Source organism: Orcinus orca, chromosome 17 (genome assembly GCF_937001465.1).
Source record: "Orcinus orca chromosome 17, mOrcOrc1.1, whole genome shotgun sequence".
In the NCBI taxonomy this organism is placed as follows: Eukaryota; Metazoa; Chordata; class Mammalia; order Artiodactyla; family Delphinidae; genus Orcinus; species Orcinus orca.
The window spans coordinates 54,349,182-54,374,933 of record NC_064575.1 but is presented as its reverse complement, the minus strand read 5'-3'; the positions used below and the strand labels follow the sequence as shown (position 1 = coordinate 54,374,933).

General features: G+C 36.1%; 1 protein-coding gene across 2 annotated transcripts; it reads right to left on the bottom strand.

Moving 5' to 3' along the window:
* Positions 1–1,106: 1,106 nt before the first annotated feature.
* Positions 1,107–25,649, bottom strand: DCAF13 (DDB1 and CUL4 associated factor 13). Of its 2 annotated transcripts, XM_004275315.4 has the most exons (11): positions 25,486–25,648; positions 23,556–23,755; positions 22,873–22,980; positions 19,280–19,369; positions 17,563–17,718; positions 13,749–13,826; positions 11,552–11,634; positions 8,363–8,527; positions 4,560–4,695; positions 3,148–3,311; positions 1,107–1,287 (listed from the first exon to the last, which is right to left on the bottom strand). In XM_004275315.4, the coding sequence occupies exons 1-11, from the start codon at positions 25,553–25,555 to the stop codon at positions 1,200–1,202; spliced, it is 1,338 nt and encodes a 445-aa protein (XP_004275363.1). In that variant the 5' UTR covers positions 25,556–25,648; the 3' UTR covers positions 1,107–1,199. The 2 variants fall into 2 exon arrangements, with proteins under 2 accessions (XP_004275363.1, XP_033294003.1); XM_033438112.2 differs by lacking the exon at positions 17,563–17,718 and having other exon boundaries at positions 25,486–25,649.
* Between the last annotated feature and the right edge of the window lie 103 nt (positions 25,650–25,752).

Genomic DNA, 25,752 nt, shown 5'->3' with positions numbered 1-25,752 from the left:
GCAATCCCACTACTGGGCATATACCCTGAGAAAACCATAATTCAAAAAGAGTCATGTACCAAAATGTTCATTGCAGCTCTATTTACAATAGCCAGGACATGGAAGTAACCTAAGTGTCCAGCAACAGATGAATGGATAAAGACGATGTGGCACATATATACAATGGAATATTACTCAGTCATAAAAAGAAACAAAATTGAGTTATTTGTAGTGAGGTGGATGGACCTGGAGTCTGTCATACAGAGTGAAGTAAGTCAGAAAAAGAAAGACAAATACTGTATGCTAATACATATATATGGAATCTAAGAAAAAAAAAAAAGGTCATGAAGAACGTAGGGGCAAGATGGGAATAAAGACACAGACCTACTAGATAATGGACTTGAGGATATGGGGAGGGGGAAGGGTAAGCTGTGACAAAGTGAGAGAGTGGCATGGACATATATATACTACCAAACGTAAGGTAGATAGCTAGTGGGAAGCAGCCGCATAGCACAGGGAGATCAGCTCGGTGCTTTTTGACCACCTGGAGGGGTGGGATAGGGAGGGTGGGAGGGAGGGAGACGCAAGAGGGAAGAGATATGGGAACATATGTATATGTATAACTGATTCACTTTGTTATAAAGCAGAAACTAACACATCATTGTAAAGCAATTATAATCCAAAAAAGATGTTAAAAAAAAAGTTATATAAATGTAGGCTGATATCTTTAATGTCTCAAAAAACCAAATATAAATAAAGCACAGAAAATAAATACTAATGAAAAAAGTTCTGACATAATTCTTCTATGTGTTTATGAAATCCTAGGAAGAATCACTGCAATAATTATCTAAAGTAGTATTAAAAGGTAACAAAAGAGATGTTTGGTCTTAAATGTAAATTCAAACATAGAGTGTCTAAAGTAACAAATCAAAGCGAAAGTATATCTGCAATTTCTAACAGCAAAAAATAAGTTAGTTTGTAAATACTGTATTCTTTAATGCAATAAAAAAGAAGATCAGGAATAAAATGTTGGATAGTCTTATTGACCAGGTCACATTTAAAAATAATTTTTCAGGATAGCAAAAATGTGCAACGATTAAGCTCTACACATACAACTATAACATTCGTTGTTATACTAGAGCCAGTACTTTTATTTGTAGAGTTCACGAATGAAAACATAACAAACACTTATACATCAGTATTGGTAGGAATACCAAATATTATTTCACAACTGCCACTACGCGTTTCTTCTTCTCTGACACCCTCTGCACAGATCCAGGCTTGCTATGTTTGATACGATTCAGTTCCCTAGAAATAAAACAAAATACACAAAATATAAGCAAGTTTACGAGAAATCATCTTAACCAAAGAAAACTTCCTCAGAAAAATCACAAGGCATTTTCTTTCACTGGAAAACCATCTTTTTTAAAAAAAAGTTTTCACAATGAGATTAGGTAAAAAGCAGCTAGAAATCAAGTTTTGTTAACTTATTTATTAGCTTCTTCTCTATCGGCGTCCTTTACTAACTTTAAAAACCTGCTGCAGTTGTTAAAATATTTAAAAGTGACTCAACCCCAACATCTACCCAAAGACAACAAAATAATCATTTGAATAGTCTAATTAAAAGAAAAGAAGAACTCTGTCTTAGAATTTCTATAATACTTCACATGAATTCAAAGACTGCATGGAGAAGAATATTCCACAGGGGAAATGGTGGTGATGGTGGAATGCTACGCTTTAGAGCCAAAATGTTAGATTCCAAATGCTATGATGAAGCATATTAGACAAATTTTTATCTAACAAATGTTCTTCGCAGTCTTTAAGCTGGAAAATACCTCTTAATTCCAGCTACGTTGGAAATTATTTTTTACAAATATTCTCCATTTATAATAGTTTTTTAGTATGAGCAGAAGCATTTTCTTATTTTGATATAAGTCACTGACATTGTCTGCCCTTTAAACATATGCTCAAAGAGAGTTAATGAAAATTCTCACCATGTGAGATGACTATTGCTCCCCCTTTTATCAGGAAAAGGAAAAAGGCCCAGAGAAGTATTCAAAAACACCTCTGACAACCCAATCAAAAAATGGTGGAAGATCTAACTAGACATTTCTCCAAAGAGGACATACAGATGGTTAAAAAGCACATGAAAAGATGCTCAACATCACTAATTATTAGAGAAATGGAAATCAAAACTACAATGAGATACCTCCTCACACGGTCAGAATGGCCATCATCAAAAAATCTACAAACAATGCATGCTGGAGAGGGTGTGGAGAAAAGAAAACCCTCCTACACTGTTGGTAGGAATGCAAACTGGTATATCCACTATGGAGAACAATATGGAGGTTCCTTGAAAAAACTGAAACTAGAGCTACCATATGAACCAGCAATCCCACTCCTGGACATATACCCTGAGAAAACCATAATTCAAAAAGATATATGCACCCCAATGTTCACTGCAGCACTATTTACAATAGCCAGGACATGGAAACAACCTAAATGTCCATCAACAGAGGAATGGATAAAGATGTGGTACATATATACAACGGAATATTGCTCAGCCATAAAAGAACAAAATAATGGCATATGCAGCAACATGGATGGACCTAGAGATTCTCATACTGAGTGAAGTAAGTCAGAGGAAGACAAATATCATGATATTGCTTGTATGTGGAATCTAAGAAAAGGCTACAAATGAACTTCTACAAATCAGAAATAGTGTTACAGATGTAAAAAATAAACTTATGGTTACCAGGGGGGTATGGGGGGTAGGGATAAACTGGAAGATTGGGACTGACACATACACACTACTATATAAAACAAATAACTAATAAGGACCTACTGTATAGCACAGGGAACTCTACTCAATACTCTGTAATGGCCTACATGGAAAAAGAAGCTAAAAAAGAGTGGAGGTATATATATATATATATATATATATGTGTGTGTGTGTGTGTATAACAGATTCACTTTGCTGTACACCTGAAACTAACACAACATTGTAAATCAATTATACCCCAATTAAAAACAAAAAAACACCTCTGATGCACAACAACACATAAACTATTCCCTTGAAAGGCACGTTTTTTTGTTTGTTTTTGGTGAGACGCAAGGCGGGGAGTTAGAAAAGGGTACTGAGAGAGAGTCAAATGCTCCAAAACATACTTTCGTCGACGAGCTTCTTTCATGATGCGCTGCTCCTGAATCTGACTGTAGATAGATTTTGGTAGATGTCGGTGACGAGAAATACGTTTTATGTGAGGATGATGTTGAAATTTCTCCTTTAATCTCTGGTTATAATCTGTGGCTGCTTTTTCTCGTGACGTAAGCTGAAAAAATGCATTTTGATATTTTAATGAATGGTGTGCTTGTTTTGCTTCAGTACAACAAAGTTAGGAGCAATGTTTCCCCAAAAAACTAAATTTTCATGACGTGCGACCAATTGCTAATGTAACTATACCCTTTACAAGGTTATGTTAGTGATACCAGGTTTGCGAGCACTGAATCTCCTTTTAGGCAGCATGCCTACAATGTAGATGGATGCCACCAAGTGAAAAAGAGCAGTGCCAAGGGAGCTGGGCTCTGTGGACCACTCTAGGCATAGTAAAAGCACTTAAATGAATCTCTCAAAAAAATTTTTTTCTGTAAAAGTAACTTCTGAAACAGAAAAGAAAGCATCTGATGCCGTAATAACTAGCCTTCGTCTAACAACTGTTAAGGATGATATGACTTAGAGGAACATTTAATGATGAACTGAAACCTAGGCATAGTGTAGTACTTAGTAATCATTAAACCTAAAATAAAACTATCTTTAATTACTACTTATCATATCTTGATTTTCCTTCCAGAGCTAAGTAGAAAATAACCCACACTTAACCTTTCCTTCTTAAACTTAATATTTGTTTCAGTTATAAATACCCTGTATGAAAACATGAGACATTTAGAAAAACATTAAGAACAAACAAAAATCAACCATTACTTACAACCCAGAGGTAGCTAGCCAATGGTAATATTTGTTATATTTTCACTGAGTCTTTTTAAAAAGTCTGAAGTTGTGTATTTTTTTAAAGTGTTTCACTGTCTCTTTGATATTAAAATACCTCACAGAGACCTGCAGCCTTTGACTTGCCTGATTACTATTCCTTTAACAGAAGAAATGGGCGTTCTAAGTTCTAAGCCTCTAGTCCCTACATCTTCTCTCCCCACCTCAAGGAGAATACAAAAAAACAAGAAGGCTCAAATATGATCAAACATTTTAATTAACAAAAGCCTCTGGGGAAATTCCCTGGCGGTCCAGTGGTTAGGACTCAGCGCTTTCACTACCAAGGGCCCAGGTTCAATCCCTGGTTGGGGAACTAAGACCCCAGAAGCCATGCGGCGTGGCCAACAACAAAACAAACAAACAAACAAAAACCAAAGGCCTCTGAAGGTGCCTTTGACATGAAAAAAGTAAACCTCAATACAACCCTGTTTTTTATCACAACTAACGCATTTCAAATAAATTCTCTTTATAATATAATGATATTCAATAAATCTAGAAACTAGCTTTATGACAATGAAAGAAAATGGGGTCTTACCACACCCAACTTTTCAGAAGCATTAGCTTTCCATAGACGAATGTTCATTTCATCAGATCCACACATAATGTACTTGCTGTCAGAAGTCCATTTTACACAGATAACATGTTGCATTCTCTTTGTGTGATAGACTTCCCTATAGAAGAGGAATTAATAAAACTCTTAGGATTTTGGTACAGATTTTCTTTAACCACTGCCTATCAAGTATCAGGATAACATTTTTGAGTCCTAAAAGAGTATAAAAGAGAAATTAAAATTCATTTAAATGTATTTTTATGGGACCAATCTAACAAGATTCTATTCTAAGTGTTGGGGAATTAAAAATTCCTGCCCTCAGAGATGTTATAATCCAATAAGAAAAATAAGTATAAACAAACTAAGCAAAACTAGATGCCCAGAAAAGATCGCAAAATAACTGAGGGCATATAACACAAATAAAATATGTTGACGCTGGAGTAATTTTGTAACAATAAGGTCAACCACCACACTTTTTTGGGGTTTCTTTTCATTGAAAAATAAATGCAATGGCACTCTAAGAGCACATCCTGATATGTTGATCCTAATGTCTGATTTCTGTTTTGGTCAAATTGTTTAAAAAGCTCAATTGGGCTTCCCTGGTGGCGCAGTGGTTGAGAGTCCGCCTGCCTATGCAGGCGACACAGGTTCGTGCCCCAGTCTGGGAGGATCCCACATGCCGCGGAGTGGCTGGGCCCGTGAGCCATGGCCGCTGAGCCTGCGTGTCCGGAGCCTGTGCGCCGCAAGGGGAGAGGCCACAGCAGTGAGAGGCCCGCGTACCGCAAAAAAAAAATAAATAAATAAAATAAATAAAAAGCTCAATTAATTGAAGTGAGAGCTGATGATTTACATATGTGAAAAGAAATGGAGGGCTACAGAAGTGATGAGATAAGGATCATTTAATAAATGAAGATGTCAAATATCATACCTATTTGGAAGGCTGTGAAACATACTAAGTGAATTCACAGAAGATACTATATCAGGAAGTGTTAAGCAGAGCATTAAAAAGCAAGTAAAAGACAAGGTCAGAAAAAATAAAAGGATGAGAGTTCTAGAGAAGTAAAGTTTCCATATCTGGATTAAGTGATTCAAAATGCAGAGTACTTGAGAGAAAGGAAACTCGCTCAGCAAATTCTGCACAGTAAAAGAAAACCCGTATGTGATGATGAAATCAAATAGATTTCATATATATAAAAACATCTCTGAAGTACACTCACAAAACTAGTCTATTACACTGCTTCTAACAGATACATTTTGAGCTCTTGAATGACCATGTAGCTAGACCATAAGAAATTTATTTCTAAAAGAGAGTATGGTTAGAAAGAACATCCTATTAAAAGGAAAAGTAGATGAGACACTGACTGCTTTTTCTTCTCTCAATGCTCTGCTTTTACAAGACTCAATTCTTATAACCTCTACCTATTTAAGATGTCTTTTTTCCCAAAGCAACGTATTGAATTTAAATATTAGGAAATTCGATTAGGCTTTGGTAACCATTAAAAATAACCTAGTCATGTATTACATTAGTTCATGTATTAGACCAGACAAATCCAATGGTTAGTCACTTAACCAACTTAGAATCCTCCTTAATGGTAAACTACACAGAGTTCTTAACTTCTAGATATGTTTATGCTTGTACTTAAAATAGATACATAAAGTTCATTATAAGTTATACTATTTGGGGATAAATACATTTAAAAACTTAAATTCTTTATATACGTAGTCAAGATAAATGAATTGTTCTGTGTGAATGCAACTGAATTTACTTGTTTGCTAAGTAAATACTGAATGAAATCCCAACAGAAGTTTACCTTCAAATATTCATTTAACTGTACTTTTTGAAAACCTACTCAAAATTTACTTTTAAAATACAATTTAACTACTTTAAGATCTTTCAAAGGAAAACATTTTAAAAATACATATCGGGCTTTCCTGGTGGCACAGTGGTTGAGAGTCCGCCTGCCGATGCAGGGGACACGGGTTTGTGCCCCGGTCCGGGAAGATCCCACATGCCGCGGAGCGGCTGGGCCCGTGAGCCATGGCCGCTGAGCCTGCGCATCCGGAGCCTGTGCTCCGCAATGGGAGAGGCCACAACAGTGAGAGGCCCGCGTAACCACAAAAAAACGTATCATTCAAAGCACTGCCTGTGTTATTTGATGTTTGTAATGATAGGAAACTAGAGCAGACCACAGAAACAAACCAGAAGCAGCTTTCAAGCAGAGAAAGGTCAGAAGGAATACCATTTATAACTAAACCCAACAGGAAGTAACACATATTAAATTGTGATTACAAAGTCTCCAAATGACATCAGGAGGCAATTCCCTGGAAACGGTGTATAAGAACTCCTCACTTCATACAGTTTTGGAATAATCTGAGCTTTTAACTAGACTTGCATTTAACTGCCCACACTGGCTGCAGAACGATTCAGCTGGAGCTCAGCTGCAGGGCTCTTGGGATCATAGGTGCCTAAACATTCCCATTTCTCATCCTCTTCCTTTGTTCTTTATGGCTGTTTATACATCATGTTAGAAAAGTATTGTCCTACTTACTACCTTTGGAGGTCCTGGTGCCAAAAAATGATGGAGGGCCACACTCTCTTGATTCTTAGTATTTTCCAGAGAGGTGAGAAGAATGGAAACTCTCAGCCTTGCCTTGGGCCTGACTGAACAATTCCCAACAAACCATTCATGACAGTTTGGAGAATATCAAGTTAGTTGTAACAGCCATATAGGAACCAACCCCAGGAGATGATGGAATGAAGATCAAAGTCACCAGAACACCCACTCACTATGCTTTTGATTCCAATTCAAGCACTTTTTAAATCATACACATGACGATGCTGACAATTATTTGCTAGCAATTCATGATTATACAAAAAGGTTTAGGAATTAATATGGTTTCCTCAAATTAGAGGGGAGAAAGATGCAACTATCACAAGTAAAAATACCAAAGAGTTAGACAAGCAGATTGGCTATGACCAAAAAAAGAGCTGTGTGACTCTAAAGAAGAGGCTCTGTGTGAGAGGCCCACGTACCGCAAAAAAAAAAATGAATAAAAATAAAAAATAAATAAGTAAGAAATAACAAATGTAAGGTATTATTGTTATTAACTGCTCTTAAACTGTATTAGGGAAAAACTTATCTAAGTTCTTCATTATCAAATTAAAAAAAATTTTAAGTTTACTATATTTTAGGGCAGTGAAAATACTATGATAGTATCATGATGGACATGTCATTATACATTTATTCAAACCCATAAAATATATAATACCAAGAGTGAACCCTAGGTAAACTATGGATTTGGGGTGATTATGATGTAAGCTCATCTTACATTCTGGTGAGGTAACAAAAGTACCACCCCACAAGGAATGCTGATAATGGGATAGGCTCTGCATGTGTAGGGGCTGGGAATATATGAAAAATCTCTCTACCTTCCTCTCAATTTTGTTATAAACCTAAAACTCCTCGAAAAAAATAAAGTCTTTATTTTAAAAAATTACTATAAAACACTTAAAAATAATTCTAAAATAAAAGGTTTTGCTCTAAGGCAAACACTAAGATTTCATATAAACAAATTATATAAAGATAATATCCTGTTCAATGAAGAAACTGCCCAGTAGGCTGATGTTTTACCCATAGGTGATGCAGTGGAAGTTGGTACCCCAAGTCACAACACCTGGGTGTGAGCTCCATCATATACACACAACCAAATAACCTTTCAAAAAAGATAAATGATCAAGACAAGGAAAAAAATCAAACAAAAACAAATGTTTATCGGTAGTAACATACCTGCTTCTACTTTTGTCCACAGGAAAGATTCGAATAGACTTATCAAAACTAGCAGACACAAAGTCTTTCCCAGTAGGAGAGTAATCCACATCAAGCACCGCAGACACGTGATCCATGTGTATCATTACAGGAGTGTCCAGTGCACGCATATCAAAAGTATATAAGCTGTAAAAGAATTTTTAATTATTTGATACAAATTTCTATTAAAAAAAGCATATGTAGTACTAAGAGACACTAGTGAAAATAAGACTGCTGGCTCAATAATGCACATCTAAATAAATAGCTCAATTCTTTACACAGCAGGTAAGGGATAGGGGAAAATATCAACAGTTTTTATTATTCCTTAAGATTACACTTACACACTTTCAACCTTATAAACATAAATCTCATTGTAGAAAATATGCAAACTTCAAAAGAATGAAGAGTACAAAACTTACCTTTAATTCCACCACCCACAGAAAGTCAGTTAGCACAGTGTAATTATTTCTCATCTTTTCACTATACTATTTAACTATGTACCTTTTAATAAAATTAAGGTAATACTGTATAAAGCTCTATATCCTGATATTTCATGTTGCATATTATGAACATTTATCTAAATAATCTGAGAATATTTTAATGTTTTCATATGTAAATGAGTTAAAATAATTATTTGTTTAAATAAATCTATTTATTAATAAAGTTTCCAACATTTTACTATAATTAATTCTTAAATGAAATTTTAATTTTTCATATTTAATTTTTAATTGAATGGGGCAGATTCAATTAGATCTGAATAGATTCCTACAAGTAGAAAAGACATGAGCATTTTTAAGTCTTTTGAGTTGACAAATCATTTCCAATGAAGTTGCAATAGTTTATACTCCATCAGTGATATATCAGAGTGAGCACAGCTTTTCAAAGGGTATATTAAAATTAGAAAACTATACTTTGCGCACAATTGGCAAAAACAATGACTTCATGATTTTCGAGGTTTAAAAATTCTTAATCAACAGCTAAAAAAAAACAGTGCTTCAAATGAGCCAACATGGATGACGGAGAGTAGTAATATAGCATTACTGTGACCAAGTTCCCAACATCAAAATACTTCCAGATGTGAAGATTAAGTTTGAGGAGAAACAAGATATCCACATAATTTCAAAGTATCTCCCCAAAGACATGTATTAATTACAAAAGGAAAAAATAGTAACTTTATAAGTGGAGAAAACTGGCAGACAGTACGTTAACTAAGTCATCAAGGTTAACATCACCAGTAATATAATAAGATACACTGACATTATGTACCCCTGATTTGATGCACCAAGAAGGGCATATCAATTTTGTGGTATTCTTGCTAAAGATGCATAATCGCAATGAAATAATGAGAAAACACCAGTTAAGCCCAAATTAAGGGCAGTCTACAATATAATTGACAAGAAAGTCCTTCTCAAAAGTACTAAGGTCGTGAAAGAAAAGGGAAGACTGAGAAAGTCACAGAGTGAGCAGGCTAAGGAGACATGGCAATCAAATGCAATGTGGGATCCTGCACTGGATCCTAGAACAGTAAAAGAACATTAATGGAAAGACTGGTGATGGGATAAAGTCTGTACTTTATAGTAGTGTACCAATCTTAATTTCTTGGTTTTGCTAATTGAACTGTGGGGATGTAAGACATTAACATTTGGGGAAATTGGCTGACTGGTACTATTTGTGTAACTTTTCAGTAAGCCTAAAATTATTTCAAAACAAAAATTAAAACAAAAAAGACCTAACACTTCAAAAAGAGTACTTTTAAATACGATTATTATGAAAAGTCACTGATGCTAATGATACAAATTTCCAAATATCATGAAATTCTCATCAAGAGACAAGTCATTGTTCTCTTTCATAACTTTCAAACATACCACAGGATTGTCAGCCAAGGTCATACTGATCTTTGAGGTTAAATTTCTGAGTTGACAACTGCTTTACAGTCCCTATCTAAAGCAGTGTTTCTCAACCAGGTTTGTTTTAGAAAATTTTGTTTTTTAGTAAATTCTATTTTAATTTCTACATGAGAAAAAGGCTAAAAAGGGCTTCAATTAATGTGGTTTGGTATTGCTAGTTAATGAGAGTCCAACTGCGCTTCTTTTTAGTATAGGAAAGTCATAAGAGATGTTTTCAGTTGGTACCACTAAAACATCATGTAATAAGTCCTATTTCTGAGCTAACTTATGCTTTCATAAATAAGAGTAGTGGAAAGAACAAAGAACTTAAATACAGACGATCTAAAGTTCAATCTAATGACAAACTTCCACCTTCCCCAAAAAGCATGTATTAAAAATCCATCACATGCATAGCACTGCAATAAATGCTTGGATAAAAAAAGATGAATAAGACACTCTTTCCTCATCAGGAGATTAAATTCCCTACATCAATAGCCTCATCTGTAAAAAGGGAATAACATACATGTCCTATCCAACTTACAGGGATACTGCAAAGATAAAATAAGTTAGCTGATGACAAATGCTTCAACAAGTTTTAAAGCAGTATATAAGAAATAATAAAATTCCATCTAGGTCAAGAACATAAGGCTTCTATGTCACCTTTACATGAAGTCACAGAATAATATATCTGCAAATATTAAGGTAAAGGTTGAAACTTTATTTTTCCTTTTGTCTTACTGAAGTAATAGTGGTAGCTGATAACATGACCACATGAGTATCAACTACCTGAAGAGCTACACACTTAGTAGGCAGATATTTTTAGTTTCTTAAAACATGTATGATTCAGCCATTATTTATATGGTCTATGTCAGGGATCAGCTAATTTTTTCTGTAAAGGGCCAAATAATAAACATTTTTGGCTTTGTGGGTCATATGGTCTCTGTCGCAACTACTCAACTCAGGCATTATAGCACAAAAGCAGCCATATTCCATACAGAAATAAGTGTGGCTATACTCCAATAAAACTTTACAGAAACAGGCAGCAGACAGGATTTGGTCCACAGATCACAGTTTATCATCCTTGGTCTGTATCATTTTGAAAACTGAGAATACTTTTTAAGAAGCACTTCTCTAATTTGGGAAATATTTTTTTTTTAGCAAAACAAACAGCAATTTTCTAGAGTATATGAAGGAATACTACCTAGGAAAACATATTTCATTAGTAAGGCATACAACTGAGTTATTTCTGATAGAAATTAAGTAAGTTTTAAAGAGGGAAACTTACTTGTAATCTTCATTTGCTGCAGTAAAAATGAATGCTTCCATAGGGTTCCAGCAAATTGTATTTGTTCTCATATCTAAGATGACCTAGGAAAAGAAGCATACACTAACCCATTACTATGAAATTAAGTCCCTCTAAAATGGATAAATTCCCACTTCGTTTCCCTTCCTTCTTTTCTCATTGATTTAAGCAAGTACTTTAGTAAATACCTATTATGTGCACAGTACTTGGCTCAATGCAATAGAAAAAGAAAATCAATAATTGTTTACTGAACACACAGGCAGAGTGCTAAATACTGAAAAATATAAAAATGCTTAATAAATGGTCCCTTGACCTCAAAAAGCTTATAGTTTAGTCAGGAAAATGAGATACACATTAAGAAGAGTTAAAATATAAACAGTGAAGCAGCAAATAATCAAGTATCAAATCAGGGGCAAAATTAATGGTGAGCTTAGGGTTAAAGTGGAGAAGAAAGGTTTCAAAAGATAAGCATGATTTGAGCTGATCTGTGAAGGTCCAGAAATATTATCGTGTTTCTCAAAAGGAACATTCTGGGCAGGATAATCTTTTGTTGTGTGTGACTGTCCACTGGAGGATATTTAGCCTCTCGGGAGCCGGCCCATTAAATGCGAGTAACAGTCTCTTAAATGTCGCTCCCACACTTCCAAAAATATACTTGGTGGGGTGGTACAACCCCTGAATGAGAACAGCTACATTAAGGAGAGAAAAGATAGAAGAAACATTGATAGTCTAGTAGGTAGAACAGAGAAATAACAGAAAATAGCACGTCTGCATCCATCAACGTGACATACATGTAACAAACCCTTACTGACTAAAGCAAATAAATAAATGGAATACAATTTGGGACCAGATTTTGGAGGCGCTTGAGAGCTACAGTTCTTTTCTTCAACCTAAAAGTAATGAAGCACTATTATTAACAACTGAGAATGGAGGAGTGAAGGAGGTAGAAATTACTATTATTAAACTAGTACTTCATGTTAGCATTCTGCTAAATGCTTAAGTATCTTGTTTTATTCTTACCATTGGGCTGCAAGGTAGCTATTAATACCACCATTTCACAGGAGAAACACAGGTTAAGTTACCTGCTTAAAGTCTAACACCAAAGTTCATGCAGGATCTTCCCTCCATATCACATGAATGAGTGAAATGATCGGAGTGGTAGTATACTTTGGAAAGATTATCCTATTTATCTAGTTCAAACTTTAAGGAATATACTCTACTCCTAATATTTCTGAATTTATTACCTGTTAGGAAACAACAAAAATATTAAAACATTTCTGTTACGTGTGGGCATCGGACTTGTGGCACATGAACAAGGTCTAGCTCTTCTTGCTCTCTCTCAATTCTAGCACCTGAAATCAACTTTATACCTTTTCACTTATAATGGCACTCCCCTCTTTACCAACAATATTTCTCTCCCTCTCTAGAATCAACTTAAGGTTGTATTAACTTTGATATCTAAGTCCTGGAATGACTGCTTTAGAACTGTTGGGAAATCTGACACCTTGAACAGGACAGAGCTTGTCTAAATAAAACGTCAACCCCCTTGGCATGTAACTAAACAAATAAAGGTAGTTATGTGAATTAGTTATAAAACTTTCTGGAATAAAATACCATATGTGTCATATGATAATCACAGGGCCTGATGTAACAGGATGCAATACTTTTTTAAGAACTTCCAATTTGGACTTCCCTGGTGGCGCAGTGGTTGAGAGTCCACCTGCCGATGCAGGGGACGCGGGTTTGTGCCCAGGTCTGGGAAGATCCCACATGCCGCGGAGCGGCTGGGCCCGTGAGCCATGGCCGCTGAGCCTGCGCATCCGGAGCCTGTGCTCCACAACGGGAGAGGCCACAACAGTGAGAGGCCTGCGTACCACAAAAAAAAAAAAAAAAAAAAAAAAAGAACTTCCAATTCAGTAAATACAAACTAGATGCCTAAAATCTGCTGGCATTATGAAAGACACAAAGACTAGGATACAGTACCTCATGGAAACTTAAGGGTCTCTAACAAGCAACAGGAAATTGAGAGAATGCCATTATGATCATTTTGGGTTCTAAGGACACCTCTATTAAAGAGTTTTTTAATTCTGAAAAAACATTTGCTCCATATTTTCAGTCACTCCACTTACAGGGGGATGCATCAACAACTGTATAAAGCAGAAGACAAACTGAAACTCACCTTTTTCAGAGGAGTAGCTTGCCTCATATCATATAGTACTATATTCCTGTCAGAAGCACAACTTCCCAAGAGAAATGTCTAAAAATAAGTATAACAATCATCAGTTAAAAGCTAGGCTTGGCAGCAAACCATGTCCATTCAGTGAACAAATGATTTAATTACCCTCAATGTTTATGTTTAAGATACGAAGTTATAACATTAAAGTCCATTTTCAGAGGGTACAATGAATCACTCATAATCTCAGCAACCTAAGCCAAGTATTTTCATTGTTAAATCCCCACTTTAGATGCCTGTGATGATACTGTACAGATAATTCTGCATTCTATTTTAAAACAACATATTTTACTTATCCATTCTTCAACTTAGACCTGTTTCCTGTTCTTCAGTATTATAAATAACACTTCAAAAAACATTTGCATACATTTAGCTCTTCTTTTTCTAAGAGTAAGATTTTAGTAGTGGCGTTACTCAATCAAAAAGTATGAACAATTTTATCGCTTTTGATATTTAGGAGTAATTGTTTTCCAAAGAGTTGTACCAATATACATTACAATGTGGAAATATATTAATTTTACTGCAACTGGGCAGCAATAGGTAGTGCCATTTAAAAATAATATCTGTATGGCAATATTTCCTATATACTGTCATCCTTTGGCATCTGTGGGGGACTGGTTTCAGGACCACCCATGGATACCAAAATCCACAGATGCACGAGTCCCTTGCCCTCTGTAACCGCAGACACAGAACCCGCGGATATGGAGGGCCTACTATATAAATTACTGCTTTATTAGCAGTTAAACATTTCCTCATGTTTATTAACTCTCTGTATAAACTAGGTGTGTCCCTTGTCCAACTGTTCCAAGATGTTTAAAATATTTATTTGTAAGTCAGTTATAAATGTGCTAAGTGCTTACATAATCCTTGGCATAAGTGAAAATAAGCCATCTACCTACCAGTGGAGTCCCAAATCCCACCCTTTGTAGTACCATTCCTCCTCACCCATGGTTCCTGACACAACTCTTGGCTTCTGCCTCTATTATTCCTACTGTAAGCATTAACAGGAACTAGAAGAGTCATTTACTAAGCAGCTGTATGGCCTGCTAGCTCCTACTACATGGGTGTATATAGTTCAAATAAAACTCATAAAGCCAATGCTACCATCACGATCTCTTCTCAGTTCTTTCCAAAACCCTCCTTCTTAAACCACTTCTTCTCTGAGCCTTTCCCCTAGTTAGTGACTCCTCTCAACCTTTCTTAGTTTCTCATTATGTCACTCCAAAGTCTGACCACGTTCTGTTTCTAAAAGTAAAGACTTTAATTTGAACAAAGCAAAAAATTCTACCTAGACGGAAAGCTGACTTTCATACTGTAAAATGTAGCACTGCTCAGCATAAACTTTTGGCTTTATGAGAATTCTAGGCTTCAATATTGTAACAGAAAATTAATTATTAATGATTAGGAGACAAATACACTCCATTTGTTCATAGCAACACGCCCTTTCCATTAAGTTTAATACAGGGTAAAAGACATGCACACCATTTGCTTTTACCACTAAGTCAGTTCGTAGGTTAATAAAACACGCATTCACACACAGCTGAACAAATAGAGTTTTTATACAGGCAAATTTGAAAAACATGGTTGCTAGGTCATCACTAATAATTAATTATGATTTTAGAATTGGCCATCAGCTCTTCTGACACAGGTGTTCACCAAAACAGAGAAACAAAAGATCTCATTTACCCTTTAGAGAACTAGGAATCAGTATCTGTCCGTTCCTCCTGTTTATTTTTTTTTTTTAAATAGCAGTAACACCACCATCTTAAATTTGGGGAGCACCTTTTAAAAATATTCACATATATTATCACATTTTACGCTTACAACAAACCTATGACGCACAATGGAAGATATAATTAATCTCATTTTAAAAATAAACAAATACAGAGAAAAACTGTGACTTGCATAAGGTCAATGCAAAGGCATGCTGGCAGGAAATACAGTTCCAAACTAGGTCCACCACAAGTAAGACATAAAATGTTCCCACAAGTTGCTTGTGTTTGTAACCTGCTTCTGCCTAGTGTCACCTTGGGCTGGCTCTGCAAAGCTGGCTTGCCCCTTCATGCCATATCTCACTTCTACAACCAAGGGGAACACAGGGAAGGTAGAAAGAGGATGGAGTGAGGAAGATATAATAGGGACAGATACCCTGCACCAACGAGCAGCAAACATTTTCTGTAAAGGGCCAGAAAGGAAGTATTTTAGGCTTTGTGGGCCATATGGTTTCTGCAGTGCTTTCTTTACTTTGTAGTGCAAATGCTGTTACAAACAATAAATGAGCAAAAGGGCATTAGCACGGCTGTGTTTCAGTAAAACTTTTTTTTTTTTTTTTTTAACAAAAACAGGCAGTGGGCTCATAGACCATAGCTTGGCAACCCCTGCTCTAGACCTGCAGCCTCTCCCAGAAGTGTATATGCAGGTGTGTGCTGGAGGCAGGAGGGCATCCTCTGACTGACTTCTCAGCAGCACCTCAAAGCCAAGTTCACATCACACCGCAGCACCTCAGTCTTAATACGCTGCTACTCTGACTTAACCTTTTTCCCTCCTTTTATCAGTTAGGGTCTCTAACAGTGTAAAACTTGAAGATCAGGATTTTCTCTGATACCATCTAACAAAATAATCTCCTGATAATTTCTAAAATCAGCTTACACATGCAGTGATTTCCTTTTCTTTCTGCAGGAAAAGCCATCTTTACTGAGTCTTCTGGAAAATGAGTTCATCAATTGTTACGTATTCAGGAAAAGCTCAGGGAAAAGTCTGGAGTCCAGGGGATAGCTTTGCCTTCAGGGAAACCTCCTTTCCCAAATTCGGACCTGAATAAACAATAAGTAGGAACTTCCCTGGTGGCGCAGTAGTTAAGAATCTGCCTGCCAATGCAGGGGACAAGGGTTCGAGCCCTGGTCCGGGAAGATCCCACATGCCACGGAGCAACTAAGCCCGTGTGCCACAGCTACTGAGCCTGCGTTCTAGAACCCGCGAGCCACAACTACTGAGCCCACGTGCCACAACTACTGAAGCCCATGCGCCTAGAGCCCGTGCTCCACAAGAGAAGCCAACACAATGAGAAGCCCACACACCGCAACGAAGAGTAGCCCCCGCTCGCCGCAACTAGAGAAAGCCAACATGCAGCAACAAAGACCCAATGCAGCCAAAAATAAAATAAATAAATTTATAAAAAAAAAAGTAGGCTAATCTCTAACTCTTCCCTTAGACCTGGAAGAAATTAGGAATCACAGTTCAGACTTCTGAGCAAAGAAAAATGTAACTAATTATCATGTAGTACAAAAATAACCATGCATATTATTTTGAAGCACTGGTGCCCCTGCCATGTACAAATAATTAAAGAAAACAATGCTCAACACTCCTTCTTCTGATCTCCAAGAGAGTTAAGAAAAATTAACATTTTCCTAAAGGTACAAAGATGTTAATCTGTGGAACATCGAGTGTTGAAGGCACAAATAAAACTGGAGTTTCACAGGACAGTGTGTACGTGGATTCTACCCCCACGAGCACATGCACACACCCACCTCTTAACAGTGCTGAACACTAGTATCTGGGACTATAACTGTAGGCAAACATGTCAAGACCTGACCAAAGGTATAAGAACTCAGATATAATCTGGAAAATGGACCAAATGCTAGAACACCATTAAAATTCAGAAAATTCTTGTATCATACATTCAAAAGTTTCCTAAACAGAGCTGAAATTACTAGATAATAAGAAAACAATAAGCAGAACATATTTCAAAAAGGAACATTACCTCAATTGGGTTAAATTTAACACTGCTTATACTGTCAAATCCCCAAGTCATTGAACATATAGGACTGGTTCTTTGTTCATCCCAAATGTCTACTTGCTGTCCACATGTGGCAAAAACAGCTTCTTTCCAGTGATGATCAATTCCTGTATATACTGTCTTTTAAAGCAAAGATGTTGTTATAGATGAGTCTTTTCATTAGTACTTCAAATCTACAGAATATTTTAAATATATTTCTCTACACTCTCATTTGTTTAAGAAAATCCCAGTTCACAAAGAAGTTTCTTTGAAGCCCTCACTGAAAGGAGAAAACTCTACCATAAGAAATGATGTTTCTTATCACACATTCTGGGAACAAAGAAAAATGTTAACATGGGATGTATTTAATTAAGTTTGAATACATATCACTGAAGTAATATTGAAGGATCTTGGAACCAACTAATGAAACACAAAGGTAATTTCTAAAAAACTTAATTCCACATTTAACATATGAAGTACTGATTCCCAGGACAGAAACACAGATACAGACAACTGCATTAAAATTTATGGGGAGAAATAAAATTGGCGAGCGTGGATGCTGAGACTGTTGAAAGCAATAAAATCTCATAAATTTGGTATTATTTACTTAAAAATATGCGACTCATCTATTCAGGACCAGCTTAAAGTCTACCTTCGTACTGTATGGCAAAAAATGTTTGCAAAGCAAATTAAAGGGAACTATTTAGCCAATACTTCAAGCTTTTAAGAACTCTTATCAGCATCCACAGATTTAGAATTATTTTCTATTCATGAAGGCAAGTCCTACAAACTTTTCCATAATAAGAATTAACCCCCAATACCACAGAGAAGGGGTAACACTAAATGTTTCAAAAATCTTTGGAACTCCTAGAGAAAAGACATTTTACAAGAATGAAACCAATTTTGTTTTACGAATTACTAATTTTTTACCATCTGCAAATTATTTCCATTTCATACTAATATCCCACCTCCACGTCCCTTCAAGAACACTTAGATTGACCATTAGAACACAGGAAGGCCCTGATCATGGGCTGGACCCCTCATCTAAAGAAAGAACATTTAGAACTTCTTGAAACCTGAAAAGCAGAACCTAAATATATACTAAATATAATACTGAAATGACAAAGAGATTTTAAAGATGTGATATTTAAAGATTAATTCTAATTTCAGAATTTCACTTAGTATCAAAATGTAAGCATTAAAAAACATGGGTAGGCCAAATTATCTGAATTATTAAGCTATAACTAAACTATATCATCTGATTTGCAGAATGTTAAGAAATGTAAGTAAGATTTATACAAAAACCACACTATTGCATTTATTCATTTCCTAAAGAATTCTTTCAAGTAAGAAATTCTGAGCTTTGTGAAAGATCCATGATGATATAAATCAGAAGTTGAAGCACTTTTTTCTGATCTTTACAGATTTCCTCCCATGTTCTTGCTATAGGAAATATTTCACTGCATCTTCTAGCTAAAAACAGAAACTGAACCCTACTGCAATGAACACCGAAGAACTGTTCAAATTCTTGAACTGCAAAGGACATTCATTGCATTAAATGTTGCTTAGAACAGGTCAATTATTGCAGCCTAAAGTGTCTGATTTCTTATTTATATCTTTTTTGAAATTAAAATTATGAAATAATTGTAGGTAAAAGAGAAGAATTCTAATAGCCCAAGTATGGGTCAATTTATTTTTGTACCTTTCCTAATATTGTATGCAATGGTTCCTCCTCTTCTCCATAGCTTGGTCCATCCATTTTCCACTGCTTCACAGTTTTGTCATCACCAACCTAGAAATATTTATGATGATGATGATAATGAACAAGTTATAAACTGTACACTTGCCAACACATACATCAAATTATAAACCTCAGTTCAAAAAATAACACATACCATATTCTTTCCAGTACTGTATTTATTGATGCATTTATGTCCCACCTTGTTATAGTAAAGATTTGTGACAAACACATGAAGTACATAAAATTTAAAACAGCATGAGCAGAGCAAAAGAAGAGTAGGGTAGAAACAAAGTTAGGTCATAAACATGGCAAAAACTGCATTATTGTAATAAAGATGACTTTTCAAATTAGGGAGAAAAATGAATTACAAGAAAATGGTATTGTGAGATCAGATCGGTCATTTAAGAAGTATGAACCAATCTGACATCTTATATAAAAATAAAATTCCAGGTAATTTTAAAGGTAAAAAATGCAACAAAACCCATAAAAAATACTAGAGAGAAGGCATTTTTAAATCTTGGCATGGGTAAAGTCCTTCTCTTCATGACACAAAACTCCAGAAACTATTAAGTCAGAGGTTGTCTAACTGTGAAGTGTAGACTTCTGAAGGACCCTGAGAATTTTTCAGGGGTCCAGGAGGTTGAGACTATTTTCGTGTTAGTAAAGGCATTGCTTGTCTTTTCACTAAGCTGACAGTTGCACAGATGGTGAAAGAAATGGTGAGTAGAACTGTTGGCGCCTTAGCCCAAATGAAAGCAAGGCAACAAACTATGGTAAATTAGACTTTGGTATGTGGCAGATATGTTCAAGATAGTAGGTAAACATCGATTTTACTAATTTTTTTTGGAAATGTTTCCTCAGGCAAAGGAAACAAATGGGACTCCATCAAACTTAAAAAACTTTTGTACAGCAAAGAAAACTATCAACAAGATGAAAAGGCAAACGATATTTGCAAACGATATATCCAATAACGGGTTAATATCCAAAGTATACAAAGAACTCATACAACTCAGTATCAAAAAAACAACTCAAATAAAAAATGGCAGAGGCTCTGTATAGACTTTTTTTAAAGAAGACAAACAGATGGCAAATTAGACACAGGAAAAGATGCTCAACATTACTAACCATCAGGCAAATGCAAATCAAAACCACAATCAGATATCACCTTACACCTGTGAGAATGGTTATTATCAAAGCCAACAAATAACAAGTGTTGGTGAGGATGCAGAGAAAAGGAAACCTTTGTGCACTGTTGGTGGGGATGGAAATTGGTGTAGCCACTATGGAAAACAGCATGGAGATTCCTCAAAAAATTAAAAATAGAACTACCGTATGACCCAGCAATTCAACTCCTAGGTATTTATTGGAAGATAACAAAAACACTAATCAGAAAAGATACAAGCACCCCTATGCTCAATGCAGCATTATTAACAATACAAGACAGGGAAGCAACCTAAGTGCCCATCAACAGATGAATGGATAAAGAAAATGTATTATATATATACAATGGAATATAATTCAGCCATAAAAAAAGAATGAAATCTTGTGATTTGCAAGAACATCAATGGACCTAGAGGGTATAATGCTAAGTGAAATAAGTCAGACAGAGAAAGATAAACACTGTATGATTTCACTTATATGTGAAATCTAAAAAACAAATGAACAAACATAACAAATGGAAACAGAATTATCAATATAGAGCACAAAAAGGTGGTTGCCAGAGGGGAGGGGGTGGGGGAATGAGAGAAATAGGTGAGAGAGATTAAGAGGTATGAACTTCCAGTTGCAAAATAAGTGTACAGTGTATATAGTCAATAACTATGGGTATCTATATATATGGTGACATCATAACTAGACTTACTGTGGTGATCATTTTGAAATGCATAGAAATATTGAATCACTATATTGTACACCAAGAACTAACAGTGCTGTAGGTCAATTATACTTCAAAAACAGAAAAACAAACTTATAGAAAAAGAGATGAGATTTGTGGTTACCATAGGTGGAAGGGGGAAACTGGATGAAGGCAGTGAAAGGTACAAACTTATTTATAAGATAAATATTAGAGATGTAATGTACAACATGATAAATATAATTAACATGGCTGTATGTTATATATGAAAGTTGTTGAGACTAAATCCTAAGAGTTCTCATCACAAGAAAAAAAATCCTTTTTCTATTTCTTTAATTTTGTATTTATATGAGATGATGGATGTTCACTCAACTTACTGTGATAATCATTTCATGATGCATGTAAGTCAAATCATTATTGCTGTACACCTTAAACTTACACAGTACTATATGTCAATTATACCTCCATAAAACCGTTTCTAATCCCCAAAATAAAAATGTTCCTAAACCTAACAATTACTTTCAACTGTTTTCACTCCCCAGGACTATTATTGCTTATGCAGACTATTAAAACAGCCTCCAAACTGATCACTTACTGCTGTCAAAATCTCAAAGCTCAGCATAGATTCTGTCATTCCCCTATTAAAAAGCTTTCAATGAACTTGAACACGTATTTGTATATGATAGCATTATTCACAAAAGCCAAAAGTTGGAAATAACCCAAACGTCCATTGATGGATGAATGGATAAACAAAATGTGCTATATACATATAATGGAATATTATTCAGCCTTAAAAAGGAAAGAAATTCTGATACATGCTACAACATGGATGAGCCTTAAGGACATTATACTAAGTGAAATAAATGAGACACACAGAGACACAAAGTCCAACAGTGATTACCGGTAGCTCGGGGGTGGGAGGTAGGCGTGGGAGATGTGGAGTTAGTATTTAATGGGTACAGAGTTTCAGTCTGCGAAGGTGATAGTGGTGATGGTGTACAATGATGTGAATGTACTTAATGCCACTGAAATGTACACTTAAAAATGGTTAGAATGGTAAATTTTATGTTATGTGTATTTTATCATACACAAAAATCCTTCAATGATGTATTAATAACAGACAAAGGAGTATAAATTACTCATTTTGTTTTGTTTTCTTTTTTTAAAGTGGCTTTTTTTTTTTTTTTGGCTGCCTTGGGTCCTCGTTGCTGCGCACAGGCTTTCTCTAGTTGTGGCGAGCAGGGGCTACTCTTGGTGCATGGGCTTCTCATTGCGGTGGCTTCTCCTGTGGTGGAGCACGGGCTCCAGAGCGCAGGCTCAGTAGCTGTGGCGCACGGGTTTAGTTGCTCCGCAGCATGTGGGATCTTCCCAGACCAGGGATCAAACCTGTGTCCCCTACATTGGCAGACGGATTCTTAACCAGTGTGCCACCAGGGAAGTCCCTACTCATCTTGTTTTAATCCCACTTCTGAGTGTCCTATAGAATATTAGTTCAGTAATATGTTAAGTAATTATGTATAAAAAGTATGGAAAAGGCTGGATTACATAAAGAAAACCAGGACTTTTCCAAGTTTTAGTAAGTTATTTTGCATTGTGAAACTCTGAAAGGGCCTTGGACCATGAAAATGAACTCAGAAAATATTCAATTACATCAGTTTATACATGTTGAAAAGAGTTAATGATTTAACTGCATTATACTTACAGTAAAAAAGGAAGTCCCACAAAAGCGAGTACATATTCCTCGTACAAAACCTTCATGTGCTTGTATCACACGAATACATTTTCGTTTAGTTAAGTTCCAAATTCTAACCTACGATAAAGCATACTAGGAAATTTCAGTGACATATAAATTAAAAACGTTCAGGCACAGGAGTACATTCCAAGAAAAATAAATTCAACACTGAAAAGGCTGTAAATCACTCTACCAGACAGCTAAAGACAAAATCCTCTAGATTAAAATAATGCAATGTCTATGGATAAGAATATCAACAAGCAGAAAACTGAACCTGTTAAATACTCTGTTGATTCTAGTTTAAAGTGTTTCAAAGCTTTCTTTCTTTGCCAGAGTGGGGAAATTAAGTGTTGAACTGTTAATAACATTCTCTGTGGAAAAAAACTCACAGTTAAATATCTGTACTGTAAACATGCCTTATTACTTACTGTCAAATAGCCTTAAGTTATACATTTTAAATATCTTAGGTTTAGATAAGAAACTACTGAAATTACCAATTCAAATAGAATTTACTATTGAGAATTAAAAGAAAACAGAACATAGAAAAATAAAATCAAAACAGTTAAAACCCACAGTAACGCACAACTAAAGGAAGAACGTTTGTAATATAACTATTTTTAGTTTAAAATATCAACGTTTAGAGTGACACTTGCCTCTCCATCACATGCCCCAGAAAGGACAGTAGCCAGACTCTTCGGATGTTTAGCCAAGCAACTGACTCCGTCTCGGTGACCATCCAGGGAAGCAAGGAACGGTTTCGCAAAAACCCGTTCCAGTTTGGTGGCATTTAAAGCTCTTACATATTCTCGTGGGACCTCAAAAGGATGTAAGGTAGGATCATAGTTTCTTGGAACTGAAATAAGAATGATTCCTCTTAATAAAATAATTCACATTAAATATTTCCTGTGGTCTTCCTCAGCTAATCATTCTATTTGTTACTCAAAAAACGTTTATCAGGGACACTGTGCCTAGCACTGTGGAGAATACAAAAGTTGAAGACCCTTTGTCCAAAACCTTTCCAAAATTACCAGAAAATCATGGAATTGTCTTCCTTATTTTATGTTTCACAGAGCTCCAATACTTCAATCTTTCCATTTTGTTATCTATTAACACTTCCATCCAGAAACTATAAAGAAATAGGAAGATGTTATAAGAAATAAGATCCCTAATAACAAGATCAGGTAACTAATAACTTCCTAACCTCAAGATTCTGTGACCAGCCAGTCATTCACTCATTCCTTCATTCAGACATTAATAATGCAACTCCTAGGTACCAGGTGATGTCTAAATACAGGATATAGAACCAAATACGATTATACCACTCTCTGCAAGCTCAGTCTGATGGGAAAGACTGATAGTCACAATAATAACGAGGCAATGTAATAAAAACTCTGATATTAGTATAAAAATATGTGACAGAAACATAGAAGGAGAGTGCTTAAGTGTGTACAGGATGGGGGGAAATGTGCAGGGAATAAGTTTGGAAAGACTATTGTTCAGAGAAAACTTCCCAGAGCTAGGAGAGAAACTGGGTAAGGGCTTGTGACACAGGATGCCTCAAAGAGAATGACTGAAATGCACTCAGACTGGCAAGAGTAAATGTAAGCTAGTTGTGGGAAAAGTAATCACTGGTGAAACTGAAGAGGAAGATGGGACCAAGTTCAAGGAATAGGGATGATGTCAAGTCCAAATGACACAACCTAATTTGCATTTTAGAAGCACTACTGTTTTGTTACTTAACCTGTAAACATTTTGTGAGCAGAGACCATATATTTACTTAGCATTGCTCATTTTATATATATATATATATATATTCTCCACGACTCAATGATAGTGAAATACTGTTCCAGCCTCACCTTCTACGGCTTAACCCCTTACTCAAACTCCGAAGACATGGCCTTTTTTTATGCCTTAAGTTTATTCCTGCCTTAAGGCATTGCACCTGTTATTCTCTTCGCTTAGAATAGTCTGTTCATACATACATGGATGGTCCCTTGTCATTTAGGTATCACGAGTTATAATTCATAAGCAGTCAGCATGTTAATGGGGGAACAAGACACCCAGTAACAGAAAAATAAAGCTCATTAATTTCATTTTAGCCATTCCCACATCAAACTTCTCCACAAGTTTTTAAGAGAGAACTGATGGCTTTACGTTTCACCTTTATCTCTTCCCACATCCAGAAGGACGTAATTTTAAGGAGTAAATTAGCCAAAAGTTAGAGCAACGGGAAAAGTTTAAAGGTCTGCTCAATTGTTAAATCCTTCAATCCACGAGTTTGGCTCACTCAAGTTCCTCTTTTCTTCAACAGGAACCTGAGAACAATCAGGGAGCAGCAGCTGGAAAGGGGGAGGTGGAATCATTTCCCCATATAACTAACTTTCCCTCTTACCACTAGAGAAAGTTATTAGAAAAAGTACTTGAAAACAAGGGTTCTGCTACCCAGTACCAGAACGGCTTTATGCCCTGGCGAAAAGGAACAGGAAAAGAACGAGAGTGGAACACCAGGCTCCCCTGCAGCTTTATTCGGTGGAAACCGAGGCCAGATCCAAGCCTGGTGGACTCCCGACTAACTTGTCTCACCTCTCTGTAAGTCCAGTTTGGTTTCGCGGACATAGCTGTCCGGGTTCCGGCTCAACATCTTCACCTTCATCTTGCTCCTAGTTCTTCCCGACTCCACGAGCCTTCCCCTTCAAGTTGCTGTTGCCGCCGCCTCCTCCTCCACGAACACACACCACTTCCGCTTCTTCTAGACTACTTCCTGTCACGTGACTTCCACGGAGCGGAAACCGGGTTTCGCTGGGCCCTGCGGTGCTCCGTAGTTTTGCGGACAAAGGTTGGCTGGGGGCG

Excerpts from the sequence above, each read along its gene's own strand:
- DCAF13 (XM_004275315.4), bottom strand. The coding sequence starts at position 25,555 with ATGAAGGTGAAGATGTTGAGCCGGAACCCGGACAGCTATGTCCGCGAA. Across the intron at positions 11,635-13,748 it reads AAGCTACTCCTCTGAAAAAG|GTCATCTTAGATATGAGAAC; the intron begins GTGAGTTTCAGT and ends TTCTTTTCCTAG. Across the intron at positions 3,312-4,559 it reads CTTCTGAAAAGTTGGGTGTG|CTTACGTCACGAGAAAAAGC; the intron begins GTAAGACCCCAT and ends GCATTTTTTCAG.